Below are 23,685 nucleotides of genomic sequence, written 5' to 3'. Positions count from 1 at the left end.
GAACCACTGTCTATCTCCCGTCTTCAACATCGACAGACCTGTACGTATATTCAGCCGTGTTAGAGAAGTTATTCCAACATACATAATAAATATTGCATAACATGAAACAAATTGGGAACCCAAACATTGTGAAAACAACAGAGGAAATGATTATAATATTCAAAATCAGAAGACTCAAACGGATGCAATAACAGAGGCTTACTAGTAATCACATAATCAACGAATCATCAACAACCCAAAACCTAATTGATCAGGATACATAAATTAGGTACAAAGAGGTTGCAAAAAGTTACCAGGCAATTCAGAAGGATCGACTTTGTAAACATCAACAACACCAATGGCATTGATACGAAGCTTTCTACCACAGATCTTCCTCTTGAGATAATAAACAACAAGCTCCTCATCAGTCGGGTGAAATCGAAACCCAGGTGCGCTAAACTTACCCGCTTTGAAACACGAATCAGCCATCTCCGATAAACAATCAGAATCGATTGGGGTCAACGACAAGTAAACCCTTAAAAAAAGANAAAAAAAAAAAAAAAAAAAAAAAAAAAAACAGAACACACACACCCTTTCTCTTTCGCCTCTCACGAGTTTTTATCAGTGGAGACAAACGAGATCAAACCTACATAACACGGTGAAAGAAGAACAGCGGCGATCGAACGGAACAAGGGAGCGAGGATTGATGAAGATTTTCTAGGGTTTTTTTTGATCGGCGATAGAAGAAAGTTTTTTTTTTGGATTGAGTCAAAAGGAATGATTTGGTTTGGTTTTTTTTTTATGTGTCAGCTTCTGACTAAACGAAGTTTCGGAGAATCTGCTGGGCTTTTTGGCATACGTCCAAGTGGCCTACAGTTTTATTTATTTATTTGACTTTTAGGATGTTTTACCAACATCAAGTTGAATCCTACTTTTTTTTTTTTTTNTTTTTTTTTTTTTTTTTTTTTTTTTCAACAAGAAAATTAACTCAAACGAGCCAATTTGGTGGAAAGTCGTTTACAAACAAAATATGGTGCGCACTTACACGCGCTTGGCGTGCCAAAGAGTCTGCCCTAACATTAGCATTACGCGGGACATAAACTAAAGAAAAAGAAGAAAACTCCTCCCTGTCCATCTTTATGTCGTCTAAATATGGTGCAAAGGCCGGCCATTCTTGAGGAGAAGACACCATCTTCACCAAGTCGGAACAGTCCGTGAGAAAAGTCACCTCCCGAAAATCATGTCCAATCATACAGCGCATGGCCCACCGAAAAGCTTCAACTTCAGCGTGTAGCGGGGAAAGACTGCACCTGTAATTGGTAGCTCCGAGAAGAGGAGACACTTGTTGTACAGAAGTACAACACCATCATGCACCTGAAAAAACATCGGACTCTTTCCAAGAGCCGTCAACAAAACATCGATATCCAGAAAACACCGAAGAAAGGGAATTGGGACATCCACGAGGCGTCCGAGCAGAAAAGGAAGGAGGTGACGGTCCCACGAAATCCCCCTCCTCTGTCTGAGCCAGAAACCAAGAGGCCGCCTCCCCTTCGGCCAACTGTACTACCTCATCAGGGTGTTCCGTATGGTTTTCAAAAACCTTGGCATTGCGTGCTTTCAAAATATACCACATAAGCCAAGGGAAAAAATCCACCTGTGAACCCGGGTTGTTCCGTCCTATAAAGTGATCCACATTAGCATAAATTGACTCTGTCGGAAAATGATGCGGACCCACCGGTACATGAGCCAGAGCCCAGGCCTGACGTGCAGGAGGACAAAGAAAAAGAACATGGTTAACAGTTTCTTCCTCCGCCCCGCACCTCGAACAACCAACATCACATGCAACACCACGCCGTCTCAGATTCGCCGAAACAGAAATACAACCAGTAAGAGCTTGCCACATGAAATGCTTTAATTTTGGTGGACACCGCACTTGCCAAACCCCGGCAAGGAGAGTGGTAATATCCGGCCCCGACCCAAATGCTTTGAAAAAGCTGGGAACACCCAGTCGCACTGTGTCATACCCTGATTTAACCGAATATCTGCCAGACTTTGTAAAATGCCACCCCAAGGAATCCCCTTTCGGATAACTACTGAGAGGAATTGCCTGTATCAAAGGAACATCGACAGAATCGAAATGCTCGATAAGGCGATCCCGTCGCCAAGTGCGCGTGGAAGGATCAATAAAATGAGATAAGGAAAGATTAGGATCTANCTGTATCAAAGGAACATCGACAGAATCGAAATGCTCGATAAGGCGATCCGTCGCCAAGTGCGCGTGGAAGGATCAATAAAATGAGATAAGGAAAGATTAGGATCTACAGGAGACCCGTTTTATAATGCTGGTCTTGGGGATTGGGCTGGAATCCAGGGATCTGACCATATATCAATGGTATCTCCCGAGCCAACCCGTTTAATAAGCCCTATATTCACCAAAGAGCGAGCAGAGACAATACTACTCCATCCATAGGAAGGGGAGTAGGACCGCAAAGGTTCCATTGGATTCANCCAAAGAGCGAGCAGAGACAATACTCCTCCATCCATAGGAAGGGGAGTAGAACCGCAATGGTTCCATCGGATTCGAATTCCGGTAGTACCTACTTTTAAAAACTCTGGCAAACAGAGAGTCCGGGAACTCAATCAGTCGCCATAACTGTTTAGCCAGTAATGCCGTATTGAAATCATCAACATTTCTGAAACCCAAACCACCTAACTGTTTGCTACTGCAGAGTTTGTCCCAAGCTAACCAATGTATACCCCCTCCTGACCAGAGGTACTCCACCAAAAATTAGCAACTGCACTTGTTAATTTGGACGTGATTGTTTTCGGTAAACGATAACAAGACATCACAAAACTCGGGACAGCAGTCGCAACTGACTTAACCATAACCTCTTTGCCCCCTTTTGATAACAATCTAGCCGTCCAACCAGTTGTGCGGCTCTGTAACCTATCCCGAACAAAAGAGAAGACCTTCGTCTTAGACCCCCCCAAACTCTCTGGTATACCTAAATATGAACCCATCCCACCCAGATTGGAAATTCCCAGAATCCCCTGCATCTCCAATCTAGCTGGATCATCAACCGTATGTCCAAACTGGAGTGAAGACTTTGCAAAATTTATCTGCTGTCCAGAAGCAGCCTCATACTGCTTTAAAATATCCAAAACAACTCCACACTGATCCTTATCTACCTTGCAGAAGAAGAGACTATCATCTGCAAACAACAAATGCGTTATAGGGGGACACTTGTTGGCCACCTTAATCCCCGTGATCCGCTTATCCGCTTCCGCTTTTCGAATATTCGCTATTAGAACCTCCGTGCAGAGAATAAACAGGTAAGGAGATAGGGGATCCCCCTGCCGTAATCCTCTCTCAGGTATAATCTGACCATGTGGCTGCCCATTAATTAAAACTTGATACTGAACCGAGGAGACACAGAACATTATCCATGAAATCCATTTTTCCGCAAAACCCATTCGGCGAAATAAAGCCCCAAGAAAACCCCACTCCACTCTATCATATGCCTTACTCATATCCGTCTTAATTGCCATAAACTTTCCCTTACAAGAGTTATTAGTCCGCAAACCATGAAACATCTCTTGAGCAATCAGAATGTTATCTGAGATCAAACGACCAGGAACAAAGGCAGACTGAGTTTCTGAGATTAAACGAGGTAAAATCGTCTTCAAACGATTACACAAAACCTTTGATAGAACCTTGTATCCCACATTGCATAAACTAATCGGACGTAACTCCGCCATTCGGGTCGGTTTTGTGACCTTGGGAATCAGGCATATATGTGTCTGATTCATCCCCGACTCGAAGGCGTTTTCCTCAAAGAAACTATTAACCAGAGAAACCAGATCTGTCTTGACCACTTCCCATGCCTTCTGGAAAAACAAAGCAGTCATTCCATCAGGGCCTGGAGCTTTATCTGGATGCATCATAAATAACGCCTTTCTGACTTCCGCCTCCGTTTCCGGAGCCGTTAATCGTTCATTATCCACTGCCGTAATAACGGATTTGACCTCCAACAAAACTTCGTCAAAACTTGACGGATTGATAGTGGAAAACAGGTCGCAAAATATGATACCGCGGTTTCTTTAACCGTTACGTCATCCATAGACCAAACATCATGCTTGTCGTAAAGACCGACAATCCTATTATGAGCCCGCCTTTGTTTGGTTTGGGCGTGAAAATACTTAGTATTCTTGTCACCCACCCGCATCCACCGGTTTCTACTTTTCAAATACCAATGCATCTCCTCATCCTTATATGCCTCCCTCAGGCGACCCGTTAACTCAGCGATTACCTCAGGGGATGTTGCATCATCAGCCTGGGCCGCCTCCAGTTCCTTTTTAATATCCTCGATTAACACCCTACCATACGGTGCCTGTTCTTTCCGCCAACGGGAAATCGCTCTCCTACAACTAACCACCTTGTTAACAAAACTCGGTGACCCCCGGACCGGTGGTGCACCCCATCCTGAGGAAATTGCCTCCATAAGCCCCTCCTTACCGACCCAACGACAGTCGAACATAAAGTTCCGCCGTCCCCTCGGCCGTTTGGCCCCAATACAACCAAGTAGAGGCATATGATCGGAGGCAACCCTGGGCAAGTATTCCGTGATTGTATCCGGAAATAAATCATACCAGTCCTCATTTCCCAAAGCCCTGTCTAAACGACATCTTATCGGTTTTTTGTCCCGCCACCCACGCCAGGAGAGACAATCCCCCAAATAGGGAAACTCTATAAATCCACAATCCTGGATCATCCCATTGAAAGAGAGAAAAGAGGAAGCATGACGTAATCGCCCCCCTCTTTTCTCGTGATTACCAGTGATTTCATTAAGATCGCCAATAATAAACCAAGGAGTTGTCTGAGAGGAACTAATTCGTACCAATCTTTCCCACACCAAATCTCGGTTCTTAGGAACCGGATCACCATACACAAATGTTAAAAAAATAGACTTTCCTTTGTAAACCGCTTCTACATCAATCATCCTATTAGATGCCATTAAAATCTCAACATTAAAATCATCTTTATTATAAAAAAGGGCCAAACCCCCACTACAACCAACAGGTTCCACAGTTTTTAAATTTTTATAGCCAAAATGGCCTACAACTTGTTCCAAAAAAGAAAAAGGTTGCTTTGTTTCCATAATGAATAAAAAGTCTGGTCTATGTTGAAACCATAGATCCCTAAGGTTTCCTATTGTAGCTTTGTTCCCTAGACCTTGACAATTCCAACTTAGTACATTCATTTAACTGGCTTTGGCTTTGGTGGCTTTCCCCCACCTGGGCCTCCCTTGACACCTTCCTGGGCCTTAGAGGCTTGTTCACCAGTACCCATTACAGAACCCTGCGGAGGACGAGTCCTCGGAGACAACAACAGTGCCGCATTACGTTTCTTTGCACATACACCCCGCAGCACCACAGCTTTCCCCTTCCTTCCCTTGTCACTCACATTGACCTTGACTGAGGCAGTCTGGGCGCCCTCCACACCCTCCTTACCCAATTCCTCCTCTGAAACCTCTCCCATATCTTGGTCAGTATTCACCTCCCCACCAGTGACCTCCACAGTCTGACCATCTCCCACCCCAATCTCTTCCGCCTCTTCCATAGCCAAAGACCCCTCAACCTCCATTGAAGGACTGACAATGAGTCTCTGCGAACCAAACTGTCCCACTAAATCTGGAGATGCAACCGCAGTGGGAACACTACCCTCAACCGAATCTACATTAACCGGAAGCAAACCAACACCCAACGGCATAACACCAACCTCTTGGAGTTTGTCCCTCGAGATCTCTTGAGCTGAGCTCTGATGTACAGGTTGCTCCCCCGGAGGAACCACAGCAAGAACCATCGTATCTCCCTGCACCCGCACCACAGGACCCACTGGCAGTGAATCATCACCCTCATCGCTACCTTGGAGAGGAGAAGACAAGAGATGTCCCTCCTCCGCATCCCCCTCCCCGCCTGCAGCGGACTCCTTCTGAACCACCACGTCACCCTTATCTTGAAACAATGCCTTCTTAGCAGTCCTCGACTGCTGATTCGCCAACTCCTGCTGACCCCGCTTAGACAAAATCACACCTATTGGATTTTTGCTTATTCCCATATCAACACTTGGTTGACCCTGTCCCCGTGAGACTTTTTGCTTTCCCCGCACATCTTGCGGTAAACCCATTCCAGAAGCATCCTTAGTGCGCGAAGAGCAACCCGTGATACGCTCTGGGCGAACCTTTGCACCACCATAATTGGGACCCCGATGACCCCCTTTACCATGACCCCCTCCCCGTTTAGCCTCAGACTGAACAGCTCCCTTGTAACTTAAAGCATTACCCTGGGCTTGTCCCACCCCAACATCCATTCTACCCCCATGGACCAGCGGCTTCTTAAGCAGAGGACATACGGAGACGTCGTGACACAGACTGAAGCAATGATCACACCAGCCATACAACCACTCATAATCCAACTTGACAATTGTAATCTCACCATTGAAGAATTCAATGTCCACCTCGAAGCAGATCGGCTTGAGTCCGTCAATAGTGACTTGCACTCTGCCACGATCAAGATCGACTCGCTCAACAATCCCCAGACCAGAACCTATATCACGAAAAGTGGGCTCTGCCCAGAACTGAATTGGTACATCCGACACTTGAACCCAGAACGTGATCGCCGAAGGATAAGCCGGATCCACCACCGGTGTCCAACGGACCAGAGAGAGCATCCAAGAGTCGAAATGGTATGGACCCTTCTTCAAAACTTGAACGAGGTTAGCTTCTTCATCGAAATCGAATTGAAACTTCCCTAAACCCAATTCAGCACCCACGACCCTACCCTCGACCTGCCAGATCCTTGGCATCATGATAAGCAGTGCCTTCATGTCCTGTAATTTAGGATTGAAGCACCGACCCACCACGGTCTTCGAGTATCCTGCGATGAGGTCCGAATTATCAAAATATGAAATTTTGATTTTCCATCGAGGTCTCACCGCCTCCGCCATATGATCGACCGAACCGTTTCCCACAAGACCGCTCTGTGACATGTCAACAAACCTCAAGCTCACCACTGAAACTGAAGGGTCGTCGAGAAGAAGAGAGACAAGAGAGATATGCAAAATACCCAAAACCAAAACAACCTCTTTAAGTACCATCCGGACTTCATTACCAAATCGAGACAGAGAGAAACAATCGCCACCACACTCTCGACAAGGAAACTCAGATCTCAACCTTCCAAAAACAACCCGATAGAAGCCGTCGAGATCTCGCTCCACCAGCGATTCCATATCTCTACCATAATAATACCAATAGATCGAATCAGATGAACAATGAAACCTCGGGATATAATAGCCCCCAGCCTTCCAAAATAGATCAAACTTGGTAATAAGGGATCTCTGAAGATCCCAAATAATCAAGATCAAATCCGAAAACAGCAATCGCCACACCCAGAGGAAGAAGTAATCACCGATATCCAGCGGATCTCGTGATCGAAATCTCTTAATCCCATTCAATCTGATACCTAAATCCACCAGAGAGATCCCCAAATCATGCCAAAGAAACCCCCGAATCATACAGAAATCAGACCCCAGCTTCAAAACCCTAATGTACCGTCGCCATTTCTATCGCCCTTGAGAGAGAATATTTTTGCCGAGATTTAAAGTTAGTTGTTACTAGTTTATTGACCTAAATTAAGTTGAATCCTACTATATTAATTGAATACTTATCAAACTAACATTTTAAAGAAAACCAAATATGACTCGAGTCTGTATATCACCTTACATAATCGCAAGGTATAAATAAAATAAATTTGTATTACAAAATTTGCAGAATGGTCATTAGTCAAAAATAATTTTTTTTTTTTTTTAAGAAGCAAACATCGACTCTAAAATAAATTACAACAAAGAAGAAAAAAAAACAATGATGCTTTAAAAAACAATTGATCGTGAAACAAAAAAATATTGAAATTTTTTTCGCAATATCTTTAGCCACTTTATTAGTAGAAACTGCTATTCGATGACCATCCCCCCATCTGTTAAACCTAGTTATTTACCTGATAACACCTTGACCAATTCTGATGGTTATTAGTTGCCTTTATCGCCGGATACATTGTCTGAGATTAATACCACTCGGATAATATGCAGGTTTTGTAAAGTCTAAAGTGCTTACAAAATGCAACATAGCGCATCACTTATCTATGCTTGGAAAAGCGTCTCTAGCATGAAACACTAACTCATCTCTTGTAATTAGTTAAGGAGCTATTAATCCATGGAGAAGCAATGTTACACTTCATAATATGTGGTAATGTTACATTTTATAACTTCCTCCAAATTAAGTAGATTTCTTCTTGCGGTCTAGATTCCATACTCGTGTTTTTGTTTGATCATCTTTCCCCTTGAAATGAGTCTTGTAGAGCTTTTAATACCATCTCGTTTTCCTTAACACAAAGTTATTTATATAAAACGATGAAATCAGCCGTTCACCCTCGCCCAACCATGCATTGATCCCCTTCCTATCACCCTCTCTAAGCTTGTGAACTCAATTACGATGGTAATTAATCTGGTTATTTTAAAATCCACATGACTAATTTTAAAATATGTGAGAATTTCTAAATTATATGTAGAATAATAAATCAATTAAAATTTATGAACCAACAACCTAAGTCTTTCCTCATTCACCACCGCATTTTTAGAACTGAGAGTGTTTTTTTATATATTGTTAGTTTGAAATCACTTTGGTTACATAGATGATACAACTTTTTTCAATACAACAAGGAAGATTTACTCAAATGTTATATATTTTAGGTAATATTACCAGAACCAACAAAACATCTTTTATTACTAAGATATTTCAGATATTTTCAAAATACCCAGTGTGTACTTGTTTTATGTTACAAAAAAAAATGTAATTAATAAAATGTCATTGCCACGTCAGAAATTGCTGACGTCAATTAAATAACTCAGCCGTAACGCGTTACAGAGGTAATGACGGCTGAGTTATGGTATGTTGCGACTGATTTATGGAAAAAACATTTGAGTTAGAGCGGACAGCTGACTTAGAGCATAACTTAGCCAAGAGTTACGGCTGACTTAATGAAATCTAGCTGAGTTATGCTATAACTCAGCCGTACTTACGGCTAAGTTTTTACCCGATGGTTGAATTGTCAAAATTTTGGCTGAGTTATCACTACGACACGGCTGAATTAACCTTTTCCGATTGGCTGAGATATGAACAGTGGCTGACTTATGAGATGTCGTTATGGCTGAGTTATGGTTAATCACTATAACTCAGCCATCATAAGCTGACTTATCGGATAACTCCGCCATTTTACGGCTGACTTAGTAGCAAAAGATTAATTACTAGAATATCATTCAGTTACGGATGACTTATTAAACGATACGGCTGAGTTACAAATTTTCAGTTGAGTTATGACATTAAGCGGCTGAGTTTTAATCTTGTTTGATGGCTGATTTAATTAGGCTGATCACTAGTAAATTTGTATCATATAGTTACATTTTCTTGCTACAAAAAATTAATAACAAATAATATCTATAAACTGTTACAAATTAGTGAGAAATTTTAAGTTAATAGTTATTGTAGCTAATTAGTTACTAAGTGTAACTACATAGTGACAAATAGTAACATACATAATTTGTAGAAAAAATGCTACATACTTAGTGATACAAAATTTTGTAACACTGTGACACACAACACTAAATGTAGGAAATTGTAGCATTTTCCTCACCCTTAAACATTTTAAACATTGCTTAAAACATTTTTCTGCTTAAGTGTAAACCAAACACACAAAACCATTTTTGTGAATCTATATAAAAAGAAAATTTATCTATGATTTTAATCTATAATGAAAAACATCATATTCTGCTTAAGTGAACCAAAACACAAAACATCTTTTTATTTAGGTTTACATTTTTGTGAATCTAAATAAAAATAAAAATAAAAATAAAAATTTAATGGCTTAAGTGTAAACCAAAACACAAAATTTTCATTTTTTATTTTTCTTTTTCCTTGTAATTTCACCTCTTCGTCTCCATATCTTCTCTCCCCTCTCTGTCTCTAAATCTCCTTTCCTTTTCAGATCTCCTCTTCTCATCGTCTCCAGATTTCCTCTCTCTTCTCTTCTCGTCGTCTTCCTCCGCCGCAGCTACCACCAAACCCACCCGATTCATCCGAAACCCGTTCTGTTTTTTTTTTCTTTTCCGTTTATGGATCTGACTAGAGAGTTAAGAAGAAGAATGAGTCTCTCTGTTAGTCTCTCTTTATCTCTTTTGAAACAGGTACCACAACCGTTGTTCCAGGTAAAATCACTGGTGTCGCTTCCGCTTCTCTCCGATTCAGATTCTGGATCTAAGACTGATACTGATTCCGATGCCTTCTTACGGAGCCTCCACGCCTTCTTCTTCGCCATCCTTCTTCTCTCACGGTTCTCTCTCTCTTCTATGTCTTTATCAGCTTCTCAAGTTACTTGTTTCAGTTTACGATGCTGGTTTATTAGTTTTTGTTTGTTTTCTTCGTTTTTCTTAGATTGGGACTATGTTTGGTTATTGGTTTAAGCTCCGCTTAGGCGATGAGACTTTAGAACGGTCTAAGCAGATGTTTAAGGTCTTTCTCCGATTTCATTGCAAAGAATTTGCGGGGTTAGTCCTCTGTTCCTTTATATTTTGATATAATGAGATTTAGTTTCAAAGTTTCAGATGTGTTCATTGTTTTTGTAAGCCTTAGTAAAGGTTTTTAATTTACAATGCTCAGCTCAAATATTTTGTGCTCTTTAGTATATGTCGATAGATTATATCTTCAGTTTACATATTGAGGGAAAACCATCGATATTAACATTTGTGTATGTTTCTTTGATGGGTTTCATCTTGAGGGCACATGATGACTCATTTATCTTATGGAACAACATGAAACTAGGACTATGTTCAGTATATATAGGTTGTTCATTCATGAACTCGCTTGAGTGTGGTGATGCTTTTATGCAGAATATGCAAAAGTTTCTTTATCTTTGCTAGCAGATCAAATCCACTGACTCATTTTTATACACGATCGTTTTCTCATTTGGATGGTAACTTCCCATGCTTTTACCTTAAGCTGTATAGTTTCATGGCATTGTAGGAATTAGGTAGGCGTTTCTTAGAAATTAAGTTTATCCAATACTCTTTATTCAACTGTTTAATTCTCATTTAAACAGTTTCCCTTGATGTCGTTTAATTCAATATTTATCCAATATTTATCTTCTCATTTAATTCTCAACTTTCACATTTGTATTTAAGGAGCATGCCGACCTCAGCTGCCCTTGATGTCGTTGCAAAAACCTTAGGTCTGAAGTTCTTTGAGGTACATGTCACTGTGCAGCTTCTCTCTAGCTTCCATCTACTGGAATTACGTAACTTGGTCCGTTTTTCTAATATATCTATCTTCCAGGTTCCAACAGGCTGGAATTTTTTTTGCAATCTTATGGATGCTGGGATGTGTTCTGTATGTGGAGAAGAGAGTTTTGGAACTGGTTAGTTTCTGTTGCTAGTTCATCACATGTCTTACAACTTTAAGAACCTTACACAGCTCACAAACAACCTTTTCCCTTAGGTTCGGATCATATCCGTGAGAAAGATGGGATTTGGGCAGTTCTTGCTTGGTTATCCATACTGGCTCACAATAAATATGTCATCCATAGACTGTAGACGCAATATGTCATCCATAGAATGTAGACGCAACTGCAGCTAAAGAAATCATGGGGCTCTTGGTTAAGTTACAATCTTCACTTCCTGAAGTTTGGATTTATGCTATAGTATGCATCTGCATAAATGTTCATGGTAAGTCATCGGTTACATAAAGACAAAGTGCATTCCATTTGTATCTCCATATTTAAGCCTTATCTTTACTAATTATATGATTTCCTGCCTTATCTTTACTAATTATATGATTTCATTGCAGGCCTGAATATGTACTTTTAGTTATCATTCATCCCTGCCATTGTAAGTAAACAAAAGCAAGAATAAGTAAAAAACTTGAAATTAATAAGACTAACACTAAGAGAATGTGTTTGTATTTGTTTGTTGTTTAAGCTTGTCATGTTGGTTGGAACCAAACTTGAGCATGTTGTCTCGAAGCTTGCTCTCGAGGTTAAAGAACAGCAGACATGCACAACTAATGGGGCTCAAGTCAAAACTCTTCTGGTTTGAAAATCTTTTTTTGAATGTATTTATATATCTTCTATTTGAATGTATGATATTAAACTAAGGTTTAACATTAATTGTAATTGTGTATGTTTTGCAATTTAATTTTTAACATATTTTCACATAATTTGTTTTTCGTGCTAGATAGAAAACTTTTCAATTTAATTCGAAGCTAAGTGTATCTAATATTCCACAAATTTATGGTCACATTTAGTCACAAGTTTATGACACTGAACTATGTCGCTATCTGTCATTAATCAAAGACAACCAAATTGTGAGTGTTTGAAGCTAATTACTACGTAAATAACCGAAACAAGAAGTAGCAAATACCCACAAATAACTGTAACTTTTTGTATCAATTAGTTACAGATAAGTTGTAACTAAACTGTAACAGTTTGCGACAATTTGCTATACTGAAAACATTTGCTACTACCAAATAGTTACTAATTATTTTGGTAACAAAATTGTAACAAACATTTTTTAGCTACAAAAAAAGCCTTATACCCACATTTTTTTCTGTAACAATGCTACACATTTTTACTAGTGGATTTACATGTTCGTTTAGTGGCTGACTTGCCACTTCGAACGCATCATCCATGTCAGCATTCCATGTCATCATCTTCTCCGGAAATACGAAACGTCGTTCCTTCGACTCTTGTTCTTCAACTGGTTCAAAAGTGTTCTTCACCTTGTTTTTCCCCTTGTTTTTCTCCTCGTTGTTAACTTCTTAATTACACTCATTATTATTAATTTCCTCATTCTTCTTCATTTTCTTTTATGGATCCAGTTCCGGTAATTGTTGTTTCCGATAATTGGGTAAAGAAACACAAATATTGATACTAAGATTTTTGTGTGTCTATCCTAGCAGGTTCAATTAACCTTATGTAGTTGTAGTCCTTAAGGTGTCAATCCAAATGGGATGATGCTAGTCACTCAAGATGCAATCAAGAAGTCACAAGTTAAGCCAATTCAAAAAGAGTAATTTTCTAACAATCCTAGAATGGTCAAAATACAAAACGGAAATGAGTCACAGAACCAGAAACAAAAATGTATGACAAGAAGCGAACAAGAATAAGTGAAACCGAAAACGATTCTAAGCATGAACAAATGAAACAGTCTCGGAAATGTAATATCAATTAAAAAGATAAAAGTCCTAAGGATGGGAGTAATTGATGTCGGTGGAGTATCCTAGTCTACAGATTGTTTAACATACCACAAGCAAACTATCCCTGAACAATGAACATCACAACTTAGCTAATCCAATCTCTTGACAAAAGCTACTCAGACTCAACCACTTCCATACCTAGCTCTCGCTAGAGAAACATGGTCGAGCAGGCATGACAAACAAGTTCATTCACGTCAACAAACATCCTAGACAACTAATCTCTTAGGCTAGGAACGTAAGTCTCTGGCACTAGTTGGTCAGACATTTCATCAAACACCTTTTGGGTGTGGAAATGTCTCGAACCTAGTCCCAATTGATCAGAGAGAAACTAGTATTTCTAATTCTAGTCCAGAAGGGAATCATACAATCAAAGCTTAAACATTCTACATCCTAAGATCCTCCACCTAATCTATCCCATCCTCAAGAACTAACAAACTACTCAGATCCAGAAATCATCACCAAAGATACAAACTCAGAAAACATTGAAACAAGCATTATTAGGTAGATAATTAAAAATAAGATGAACAACTTTGTAGAAGCAATCAAATGCAAAATCTCAATAAATCTCAACGATATCGGAATGCAAGTCTCAGAACGTATTTTGTGGCTAGGTTTAAACCTTCTGGGAAGGGAAACAATACGAGATTAAAAGATAAGATGTCTCAATCAAGACTTAACAAAATGTATTTATAGTGAAAATATGGAAAGCCCTAAAACTTAAAACGACAAGGTAAAGCGTCGGTTCGGTAATCTCCTGAACCGTGTGAAACCAAACGTTTTTCTTCCCAATATGTGCGATCGAGTCCGTGCGCGTCGAATGGAATGCAGTGTCATCATGGCTTGGACGGACGGCTGAGGAGCATGGCTCGATCAGACAAGCTGGAGTGCGTGGCGGGGGAGCATAGCTCGATCAAACAAGATGGAGTGCATGGCGGGGGAGCATGGCTCGATCAAACAAGCTGGAGTGCGTGGCGGGGGAGCATGGCTCGATCAAACAAGCTGGAGTGCGTGGCGGGAGAGCATGGCTCGATCGTGGTGTATACGCATCCACTAAAACGATGATAACTCTTGAACCATACCTTCGATTGGCTTGAAATAAACGGAGTTAGAAAGATAACTCAATTCTCCAAAACTTTGATGAAGACATCGAAAGCTAAATCCCACTCGAGTTGAAGGGCTTGAACGGATGGCTCGGTTGACGCTTCCTGGAGATGGCTCGGTTGACGCTTCCTGGAAGTGTTGTGAGATTGGCTCGAGAGATGGTTCCGGGAGTGTTGTGCAGCGGATGAGTCGAGCAATGCACTTCTAACGCCTTCTAAATACCTGAAATACTCCAAAATGCACAATGTATGTAAGGATGGTGCAAGAACTACCTAAACATGCACAGTGTATAGAAAGGACTAGAAAATGATGCAAACCAATGAGTTATCTTAGCTAAATGCATGATAAATATATGCTAAGGAGAGGCAAAATATAGACATATCAACTCCCCCAAACTTACTCTTTGCTTGCCCTCAAGCAAACAATCAAGAACAGAGTATGAAAGAGATGTGTGAAGATGGGGTCTCAGAACCTAAAAATGTAAATAAAATAGTTAGAATCAAGGTCCTTGTTTTTAGTTCTATGATGCATGGTGAAGGAACTCTATATTTTTTCTACATATGCAATCCTATCAATCATTCCCTTTAACATTCATTAACAGAGAACCGTGAATCGAGCTAAGCAATGTCGTTGAACTCATTTGGCTAGGGTAAAAGGTTAGAGACTTAGATGGTCTCCTTCTCAAGTGGTTTCATCAATTCAGAACAAGTTTCTCTCACGAAAAGGAGTTGAGCGTAAGAGAAGGCTAAAGGTTGAAACCAACTGATACATACAAGAGCAGCGCCCTGTCTACCCAAAGAACGTTCCAAACCGAAGTTGGTTCTACCCTTCATCACAAACATTATCTCAAACCCATTCTTTCATTCTTTACACTTGGACTTAGGAGATGTTCACTTCTTATCATTCTAGCGGATTGGGAAATCTTTACTGTCAGTAAGGTTCTTTTTCTTTTCTTCTAAGAGCATCTCCATTGGTTGCATTTAAGCAAAATTGTTTGCTTAAAAAGCTAAAAAAATAAATCAAAAATCCTAATTACTTAACAATCGATCTTTAGCTTAGACATTTTAGCAACGATGCTTACCTAAGACGTGTCAGCCTCTGAGTAAAGTTTTAGAAGAAAAAAAAAAGCAGTGTTTTTATTTTTTGTTTATCGGTGTCATCTTTTCTCTTTCATCATCGAGAAAGAGTTTCATCTTGATTGAGGAAGATACTCTTCATACATCCATCTAGATCAATATCTGAATTTTTTGGCTTGATTGAGGAAGATTTTTGGCTTGTATAGATCAGTATGATGGCCAAATCTGAAATTTTTAGTGGCCTGTGTTCGTGTGGGTTTCGGTGAATTTGAACATGATGAATCGAGTATTCGGGAAACCCAAGCAGGAGTCTAATCTTAATGAGGTATGATCCAATTTCTACACTTCTCTACGTTGTTAATTGCGAATTGGGAATTGATGTTAACAAAATTAGAGTTCTAGGTTGTTTAAAGAACTCCGCCGCCAAAAAGGCTCAAGTCCGACGCTGGAGGCAGCCCAATCTCCGCCAACGCCTCTGGTTCCAGCAAGCAGATAGTCATATACGAAGATTCTCCTCTTCCTGCTCCTGCTCTGCTACAAACTTTGAGTGATCATTCCGATCAACACCTTTGCACCTATCAATGTCGTATACTCTCTTCTGGAGTTATACTCTACAACAAGGTGATTTTTGCTGAGCCTACTTTACTCTCTTTAACATAGCGTTTATGCAGATCTTCATATAGGATGTGCATGTTTAGCTGTTGGATTTTGTTTTTGCATGCTATAGGTTGTTCTTTATTCTGTTTAAGCCCTTGATTGATCGTTTCATATATGTTATGTTAATAAATATTTTCGTTTTGCAAAAATTAGTGAAGGAGCTCGAAATGACAACAGTTCGNAGCAGGAGTCTAATCTTAATGAGGTATGATCCAATTTCTACACTTCTCTACGTTGTTAATTGCGAATTGGGAATTGATGTTAACAAAATTAGAGTTCTAGGTTGTTTAAAGAACTCCGCCGCCAAAAAGGCTCAAGTCCGACGCTGGAGGCAGCCCAATCTCCGCCAACGCCTCTGGTTCCAGCAAGCAGATAGTCATATACGAAGATTCTCCTCTTCCTGCTCCTGCTCTGCTACAAACTTTGAGTGATCATTCCGATCAACACCTTTGCACCTATCAATGTCGTATACTCTCTTCTGGAGTTATACTCTACAACAAGGTGATTTTTGCTGAGCCTACTTTACTCTCTTTAACATAGCGTTTATGCAGATCTTCATATAGGATGTGCATGTTTAGCTGTTGGATTTTGTTTTTGCATGCTATAGGTTGTTCTTTATTCTGTTTAAGCCCTTGATTGATCGTTTCATATATGTTATGTTAATAAATATTTTCGTTTTGCAAAAATTAGTGAAGGAGCTCGAAATGACAACAGTTCGAGGACAGCTGGTCTGGGATCTCGTAAAGAGAAACAACTGTTTCTTGGTGAAGCAGTTCGGCAGAGGTAATGCCAAGGTTCAGTTCAGCAAAGAGAAAAACACACCTCATCAACCTCAACTCTTACAAGCACTCTGGTATTGATTCAACTCTTGTTCACTCTAGATTTATCTCAATTTTTGATTTCTGAATCTGTGTGATAGAATGTTGCTTATATGAAGACAAGTCAATGCCTAAGTCTATGGAAATGTAATTGGTGAATTATTGAATTGGTTGGGGTTTGTTAGATTGAAATTGAAGTCTATGATTGGATTTGTATAAGAATCTATAGACTTTATTTTAATTTGTAGTTTTTTTGATATGATTACAGGTTTGGCCAACAAGAAGACAGTGACCATCCAGGCAGCTGACAAGGACCAAGGTGTGGTACTCGGAACCACCAAGAGAAAAAGACAAAACAAGCCTATGCTCTCTGTTAACAAGTCTGTCTTCAAGAAGGAGTTCCCGAGGATGACCAAAATAATGACCACATTTTTAGATACTACCAATGGACAATAAAAATAGAAAGTTTCTTAAGAAGTTTGTTAACTTCAAATTTTATTCACTTTTATTCAAATTAATGTTTTTAACAACGTTGCTTAAATGCAACCAATGGTGATGCTCTAAGGAATCTAGACATCTTAAACATTTTACTTTCTTTTCTTTGTCTAATCTTTTCGTTTTATGCCCATAACCAATAACTCATTATTTTGCTAAACCCAAATCATTTACTAGACTTGTAAACCTTGAAAACACATCCCCCTCCTAAAGACTTTCTACCCTTTACTTTCTTTTTACACTCACTTTTCTGCAAAAATCCATACCCAATACCCAAAATTGAGTTCTCACCTAGTCCTACTAGTCCGGATAACGCGAACTAGAACTACACAGGATCCTAATCTTGTCGGTTAGAACCTAACACTTTCTAACAAGCTCAACTCGGAAAAAGGCCTGACACTCAAGAATACAATTGGCTTGAAAGAACTGTTGGTTAAGGGTGCGGGGAACTGTTCCAAAGATGGGAATCAGCTACTTGGATTAACAAGGGTGCTAAAAATGTGAAAGACAATCCAAGTGTGTATATGGTATCCATGAGTTTAACTTCAATGCATAACAGGATAATTGCAAGTCAGGATTAGGTTCAGGTAGATAGGGAATGATATCAATTCAAAACATGCTTCAATCTTAACTTTTGAGGTTCAATCAACAAGCATCAAAGAACTAAGAACAAGGGCCTTGATCCTATCCTATTGAATCCAGCATGCTAACAAGGTTACAATCATCATCAACCCCTATGCTAAATGCAACAACCCTATATGAATAAACCTAAATGCAATCCTAATATGCATGTGCAAACTACATGAACCCTCGTCCAACTTGACAGACCAATCTTTCTTCAAAACTCCAACAATCCTTGACAAGATGCCCTTGATCTGCTTGTTCGAAACTTCAACCTGTCCGCTGGTCTGAGGGTGATACGCAGTACACCTTGTGCTTGACCCCATACTCTCTCAGCATGCTCTCAAAAACTTTGTTGACGAAGTGAGTTCCACCATCACTGATCACCCATACCTTGGAAAGATTATACTTTTGAACAGCTTCAGAACAACCTTGTGATCATTGGTAGGGCTTGCTATGGATTGGACCCACTTAGAAACGTAATCAACTGCCACCGGAATATAGACATTCCCATTAGATGGGGGTTGAATGGTCCCATGAAGTCTATCCCCCAAACGTCAAATATCTCCACTTCTAGGATTGGATTTTGGGGCATCTCGTTTCTCCTTGTGATGTTTCCCATCCTCTGACAAGCGTCACACTTGGTGATGAAGTTGTGAGCGTCTTTGAACAAGGTTGGCCACCAGAGACCTGCTTGAAGAACTTTCTGAGCTGTCTTGAAATAGGCGAAGTGACCTCCATAGGTGGAACCTTGACAGTGTTCAAGCACTCCCTGCACTTCCCCTTATGCTATACATATTCTGAACATACCGTCAGAACCTCTCTTGTACAGATAGGGTTCATCCCAGAAGTAGTGGTTGACCTCTCTGAAAAGCTTTTTCTTCCTGTAGGGATCCATGTCATCAGGAACTTCTCCACATACCTTGTAATTCACAACATCTGCATACCAGGGTGCAGGCTCAGAAGTGATCGCCATGCATCTGATTCTAAGGTTGTCAAGCTATGTGTCATGCATTTGCTCACAAACTTGGGCAACCAGAAGTTGTTCCTCAGGCATTGAATTATCTATGGGAACAACATCTTCAATCCTCATTCTTGACAAGTGGTCCGCAACTCCATTTTCTATGCCTTTCTTGTCGACANTCATCAACCCCTATGCTAAATGCAACAACCCTATATGAATAAACCTAAATGCAATCCTAATATGCATGTGCAAACTACATGAACCCTCGTCCAACTTGACAGACCAATCTTTCTTCAAAACTCCAACAATCCTTGACAAGATGCCCTTGATCTGCTTGTTCGAAACTTCAACCTGTCCGCTGGTCTGAGGGTGATACGCAGTACACCTTGTGCTTGACCCCATACTCTCTCAGCATGCTCTCAAAAACTTTGTTGACGAAGTGAGTTCCACCATCACTGATCACCCATACCTTGGAAAGATTATACTTTTGAACAGCTTCAGAACAACCTTGTGATCATTGGTAGGGCTTGCTATGGATTGGACCCACTTAGAAACGTAATCAACTGCCACCGGAATATAGACATTCCCATTAGATGGGGGTTGAATGGTCCCATGAAGTCTATCCCCCAAACGTCAAATATCTCCACTTCTAGGATTGGATTTTGGGGCATCTCGTTTCTCCTTGTGATGTTGCCCATCCTCTGACAAGCGTCACACTTGGTGATGAAGTTGTGAGCGTCTTTGAACAAGGTTGGCCACCAGAGACCTGCTTGAAGAACTTTCTGAGCTGTCTTGAAATAGGCGAAGTGACCTCCATAGGTGGAACCTTGACAGTGTTCAAGCACTCCCTGCACTTCCCCTTATGCTATACATATTCTGAACATACCGTCAGAACCTCTCTTGTACAGATAGGGTTCATCCCAGAAGTAGTGGTTGACCTCTCTGAAAAGCTTTTTCTTCCTGTAGGGATCCATGTCATCAGGAACTTCTCCACATACCTTGTAATTCACAACATCTGCATACCAGGGTGCAGGCTCAGAAGTGATCGCCATGCATCTGATTCTAAGGTTGTCAAGCTATGTGTCATGCATTTGCTCACAAACTTGGGCAACCAGAAGTTGTTCCTCAGGCATTGAATTATCTATGGGAACAACATCTTCAATCCTCATTCTTGACAAGTGGTCCGCAACTCCATTTTCTATGCCTTTCTTGTCGACAATCTCCATGTCAAACTCCTGAAGAAGCAGGATCCATCTCAACAGTCTCGGCTTAGTATCCTTCTTTNGTTCGAAACTTCAACCTGTCCGCTGGTCTGAGGGTGATACGCAGTACACCTTGTGCTTGACCCCATACTCNGTATACACAATGACCTTCGAACCTACAAGATAACTCCTGAATTTTTTGAATGCAAACACAACTGCTAGGAGTTCCTTCTCTGTGGTGGCGTACCGNTTATACTTTTGAACAGCTTCAGAACAACCTTGTGATCATTGGTAGGGCTTGCTATGGATTGGACCCACTTAGAAACGTAATCAACTGCCACCGGAATATAGACATTCCCATTAGATGGGGGTTGAATGGTCCCATGAAGTCTATCCCCCAAACGTCAAATATCTCCACTTCTAGGATTGGATTTTGGGGCATCTCGTTTCTCCTTGTGATGTTTCCCATCCTCTGACAAGCGTCACACTTGGTGATGAAGTTGTGAGCGTCTTTGAACAAGGTTGGCCACCAGAGACCTGCTTGAAGAACTTTCTGAGCTGTCTTGAAATAGGCGAAGTGACCTCCATAGGTGGAACCTTGACAGTGTTCAAGCACTCCCTGCACTTCCCCTTATGCTATACATATTCTGAACATACCGTCAGAACCTCTCTTGTACAGATAGGGTTCATCCCAGAAGTAGTGGTTGACCTCTCTGAAAAGCTTTTTCTTCCTGTAGGGATCCATGTCATCAGGAACTTCTCCACATACCTTGTAATTCACAACATCTGCATACCAGGGTGCAGGCTCAGAAGTGATCGCCATGCATCTGATTCTAAGGTTGTCAAGCTATGTGTCATGCATTTGCTCACAAACTTGGGCAACCAGAAGTTGTTCCTCAGGCATTGAATTATCTATGGGAACAACATCTTCAATCCTCATTCTTGACAAGTGGTCCGCAACTCCATTTTCTATGCCTTTCTTGTCGACAATCTCCATGTCAAACTCCTGAAGAAGCAGGATCCATCTCAACAGTCTCGGCTTAGTATCCTTCTTTGAGTAAATGTGTCTCAGAGCAGCATGGTCGGTATACACTATGACCTTCGAACCCACAAGGTAACTCCTGAATTTTTTGAATGCAAACACAACTGCTAGGAGTTCCTTCTCTGTGGTGGCGTACCGCCCCTGAGTCTCGTCCAAGGTGCGACTCGCGTAGTATATGACATGAAGCTTCTTGTCAATACGTTGTCCCAGACCTGCTCCAACTGCGAAGTCTGAAGCATCACACANACCCATGAAGTCTATCCCCCAAACGTCAAATATCTCCACTTCTAGGATTGGATTTTGGGGCATCTCGTTTCTCCTTGTGATGTTGCCCATCCTCTGACAAGCGTCACACTTGGTGATGAAGTTGTGAGCGTCTTTGAACAAGGTTGGCCACCAGAGACCTGCTTGGAGAACCTTCTGAGCTGTCTTGAATGTGGCGAAATGACCTCCGTAGACGGAACCGTGACAATGCTCAAGCACTCCCTGCACTTCCCCTTCTGCTATGCATCTTCTGAACAGACCGTCAGAACCTCTCTTGTACAGATAGGGTTCATCCCAGAAGTAGTGGTTGACCTCTCTGAAAAGCTTCTTCTTCCTGTATGGATCCATGTCATCAGGAACTTCTCCACATACCTTGTAATTCACAACATCTGCATACCAGGGTGCAGTCTCAGAAGTGATTGCCATGCATCTGATTTTGAGGTTCTCAACCCCTGTGTCATGCATCCGCTCACAAACCTGGGCTACCAGAAGTTGTTCCTCAGGCATTGAGTCATTTATTGGAACAACATCTTCTATCCTCATTCTTGACAAGTGGTCTGCAACTCCATTTTCTATTCCTTTCTTGTCAACTATCTCCATGTCAAACTCTTGGAGAAGCAGGATCCATCTCAGCAGTCTCGGTTTGGTATCCTTCTTCGAGTAGATGTGTCTCAGAGCGGCATGATCGGTATACACAATGACCTTCGAACCTACAAGATAACTCCTGAATTTCTCGAATGCAAACACAACTGCTAGGAGTTCCTTCTCTGTGGTAGCATACCTTCCCTGGGTCTCGTCCAAGGTGCGACTTGCGTAGTAGATGACATGAAGCTTCTTGTCAATACGCTGTCCCAGAACTGCTCCAACTGCAAAGTCTGAAGCATCACACATGATCTCAAAAGGATGATCCCAATTCGGAGCTTGCACTATGGGTGCTGAAACCAAGGCCTCCTTGATCTTGCTGAAAGCTTCCAAACATGCTGCATCAAATTCGAACTCAACCTCCTTGCACAACAACCTTGTCAAAGGTCTTGCAATTTTTGAGAAGTCATTGATGAATCTCCTGTAAAACCCAGCATGTCCCAGAAAACTTCTGATGTCCTTCACTGTCTTAGGCGGTTGAAGCTGAACCATGACCTCAATCTTTGCCTTGTCAACCTTAATTCCTCTTTCAGAAATCTTGTGTCCAAGAACGATTCCTTCCTAAACCATGAAGTGGCATTTCTCCCAGTTCAGCACCAAATTCGTCTCCTCACATCGCGTCAATACCCTGCACAAATTTAACAAACAGGAGGAGAAAGTGGAACCGTATATAGAGAAATTGTCCATAAACACTTCCACTGACTCCTCAATCAAATCCGAGAAAATCGAAGTCATGCACCTTTGAAAGGTGGCAGGAGCATTGCACAAGCCAAATGGCATGCGTCTGTAGGCAAAAGTGCCATAAGGACAAGTAAATGTTGTCTTTTCCTGATCATTTGGGTGGATAGGGATTTGGAAGAATCCACTATACCTGATGTGACCAGCGGACGCGGTTGTGGTTTGATAGAGTCTTGGGACTTTGGTCAAGTTCAGATTGGTGGAAGTTTCCTCGGCCAAGCTTCAAGGATTCGAATCCAGAGAGGATTCAAATGACAGAAACGAGGTTTGGTGAGATTCCAACAAACAGTTTGCGAGAACGGACGTGAAGCCTTGTCGGATCATACGGATGCGGCTAAGAAGATGCGGCTAATTGGCAGGACTCGGTGGGAGAGAGGGTGGAAACGTGTGAGATGGACTGATGGAAGACTCGAAGACTGATGGCAAAGAACTCGAGGTTGCGTAGGTGAATCGATGATAACTCGAGAGCTTATGGAAGAGAACTCGAGGTTGTGAAAGGTGGAACGAGAGAGGATGGACGATGGATAGAGGTAGATTGAACGACGACACAAGAGGGCTGGCTCTTCTCTTGATACGGTTACTAAAAAACCATGAACCTGGTTCAAGGTTTGCTAGGGTTCTTTCCCTTAGACAATCCCAGATTGACTAATGAAAGGATGGAGACAAGTTCAAGAATCTCTCTTGAGGAAAATTTTCTATTTCATACAAGTCTAGCTTTTACAATGAGGGTT

At 41.1% G+C, this 23,685-nt stretch overlaps 3 protein-coding genes, 1 long non-coding RNA gene and 1 pseudogene across 5 annotated transcripts; 3 read left to right on the top strand and 2 right to left on the bottom strand.

Annotated features, from left to right (window-relative positions):
* Positions 1,346 to 4,481, bottom strand: LOC109129924. The gene is made up of 4 exons (XM_019238969.1): positions 4,071 to 4,481; positions 2,835 to 4,005; positions 2,465 to 2,742; positions 1,346 to 2,194 (listed from the first exon to the last, which is right to left on the bottom strand). Exons 1-4 carry the CDS (start codon positions 4,479 to 4,481, stop codon positions 1,346 to 1,348), a joined length of 2,709 nt encoding a protein of 902 aa, XP_019094514.1.
* On the top strand, positions 10,007 to 12,296 carry LOC104757763 (phosphoglucomutase, cytoplasmic-like). Of its 2 annotated transcripts, XR_762518.2 has the most exons (7): positions 10,009 to 10,419; positions 10,521 to 10,633; positions 11,267 to 11,330; positions 11,418 to 11,499; positions 11,580 to 11,806; positions 11,928 to 11,968; positions 12,059 to 12,296. XR_762518.2 is itself a non-coding variant. In XM_010480535.2 (5 exons), the coding sequence occupies exons 1-4, from the start codon at positions 10,202 to 10,204 to the stop codon at positions 11,672 to 11,674; spliced, it is 459 nt and encodes a 152-aa protein (XP_010478837.1). In that variant the 5' UTR covers positions 10,007 to 10,201; the 3' UTR covers positions 11,675 to 11,806; positions 11,928 to 12,296. The 2 variants fall into 2 exon arrangements, 1 of the variants encoding a protein (XP_010478837.1); XM_010480535.2 differs by lacking the exon at positions 10,521 to 10,633 and having other exon boundaries at positions 10,007 to 10,419; positions 11,928 to 12,296.
* Positions 15,535 to 16,349, top strand: LOC104757762. Its single transcript, XR_762517.2, has 3 exons — positions 15,535 to 15,836; positions 15,914 to 16,132; positions 16,322 to 16,349. It is a non-coding gene; the product is annotated as an uncharacterized LOC104757762 (long non-coding RNA).
* On the top strand, positions 16,863 to 17,494 carry LOC104757761 (annotated as a pseudogene).
* Positions 20,877 to 22,487, bottom strand: LOC109129923. Its single transcript, XM_019238968.1, has 4 exons — positions 22,191 to 22,487; positions 21,447 to 22,076; positions 21,038 to 21,101; positions 20,877 to 20,915 (listed from the first exon to the last, which is right to left on the bottom strand). The coding sequence occupies exons 1-4, from the start codon at positions 22,463 to 22,465 to the stop codon at positions 20,877 to 20,879; spliced, it is 1,008 nt and encodes a 335-aa protein (XP_019094513.1). The 5' UTR covers positions 22,466 to 22,487.

The sequence above is a fragment of the Camelina sativa genome, chromosome 17 (assembly GCF_000633955.1).
Source record: "Camelina sativa cultivar DH55 chromosome 17, Cs, whole genome shotgun sequence".
NCBI lineage: Eukaryota > Viridiplantae > Streptophyta > Magnoliopsida > Brassicales > Brassicaceae > Camelina > Camelina sativa.
The sequence above is the reverse complement of the archived record's forward strand: the minus strand, read 5'-3'. Positions and strand labels throughout refer to the sequence as shown.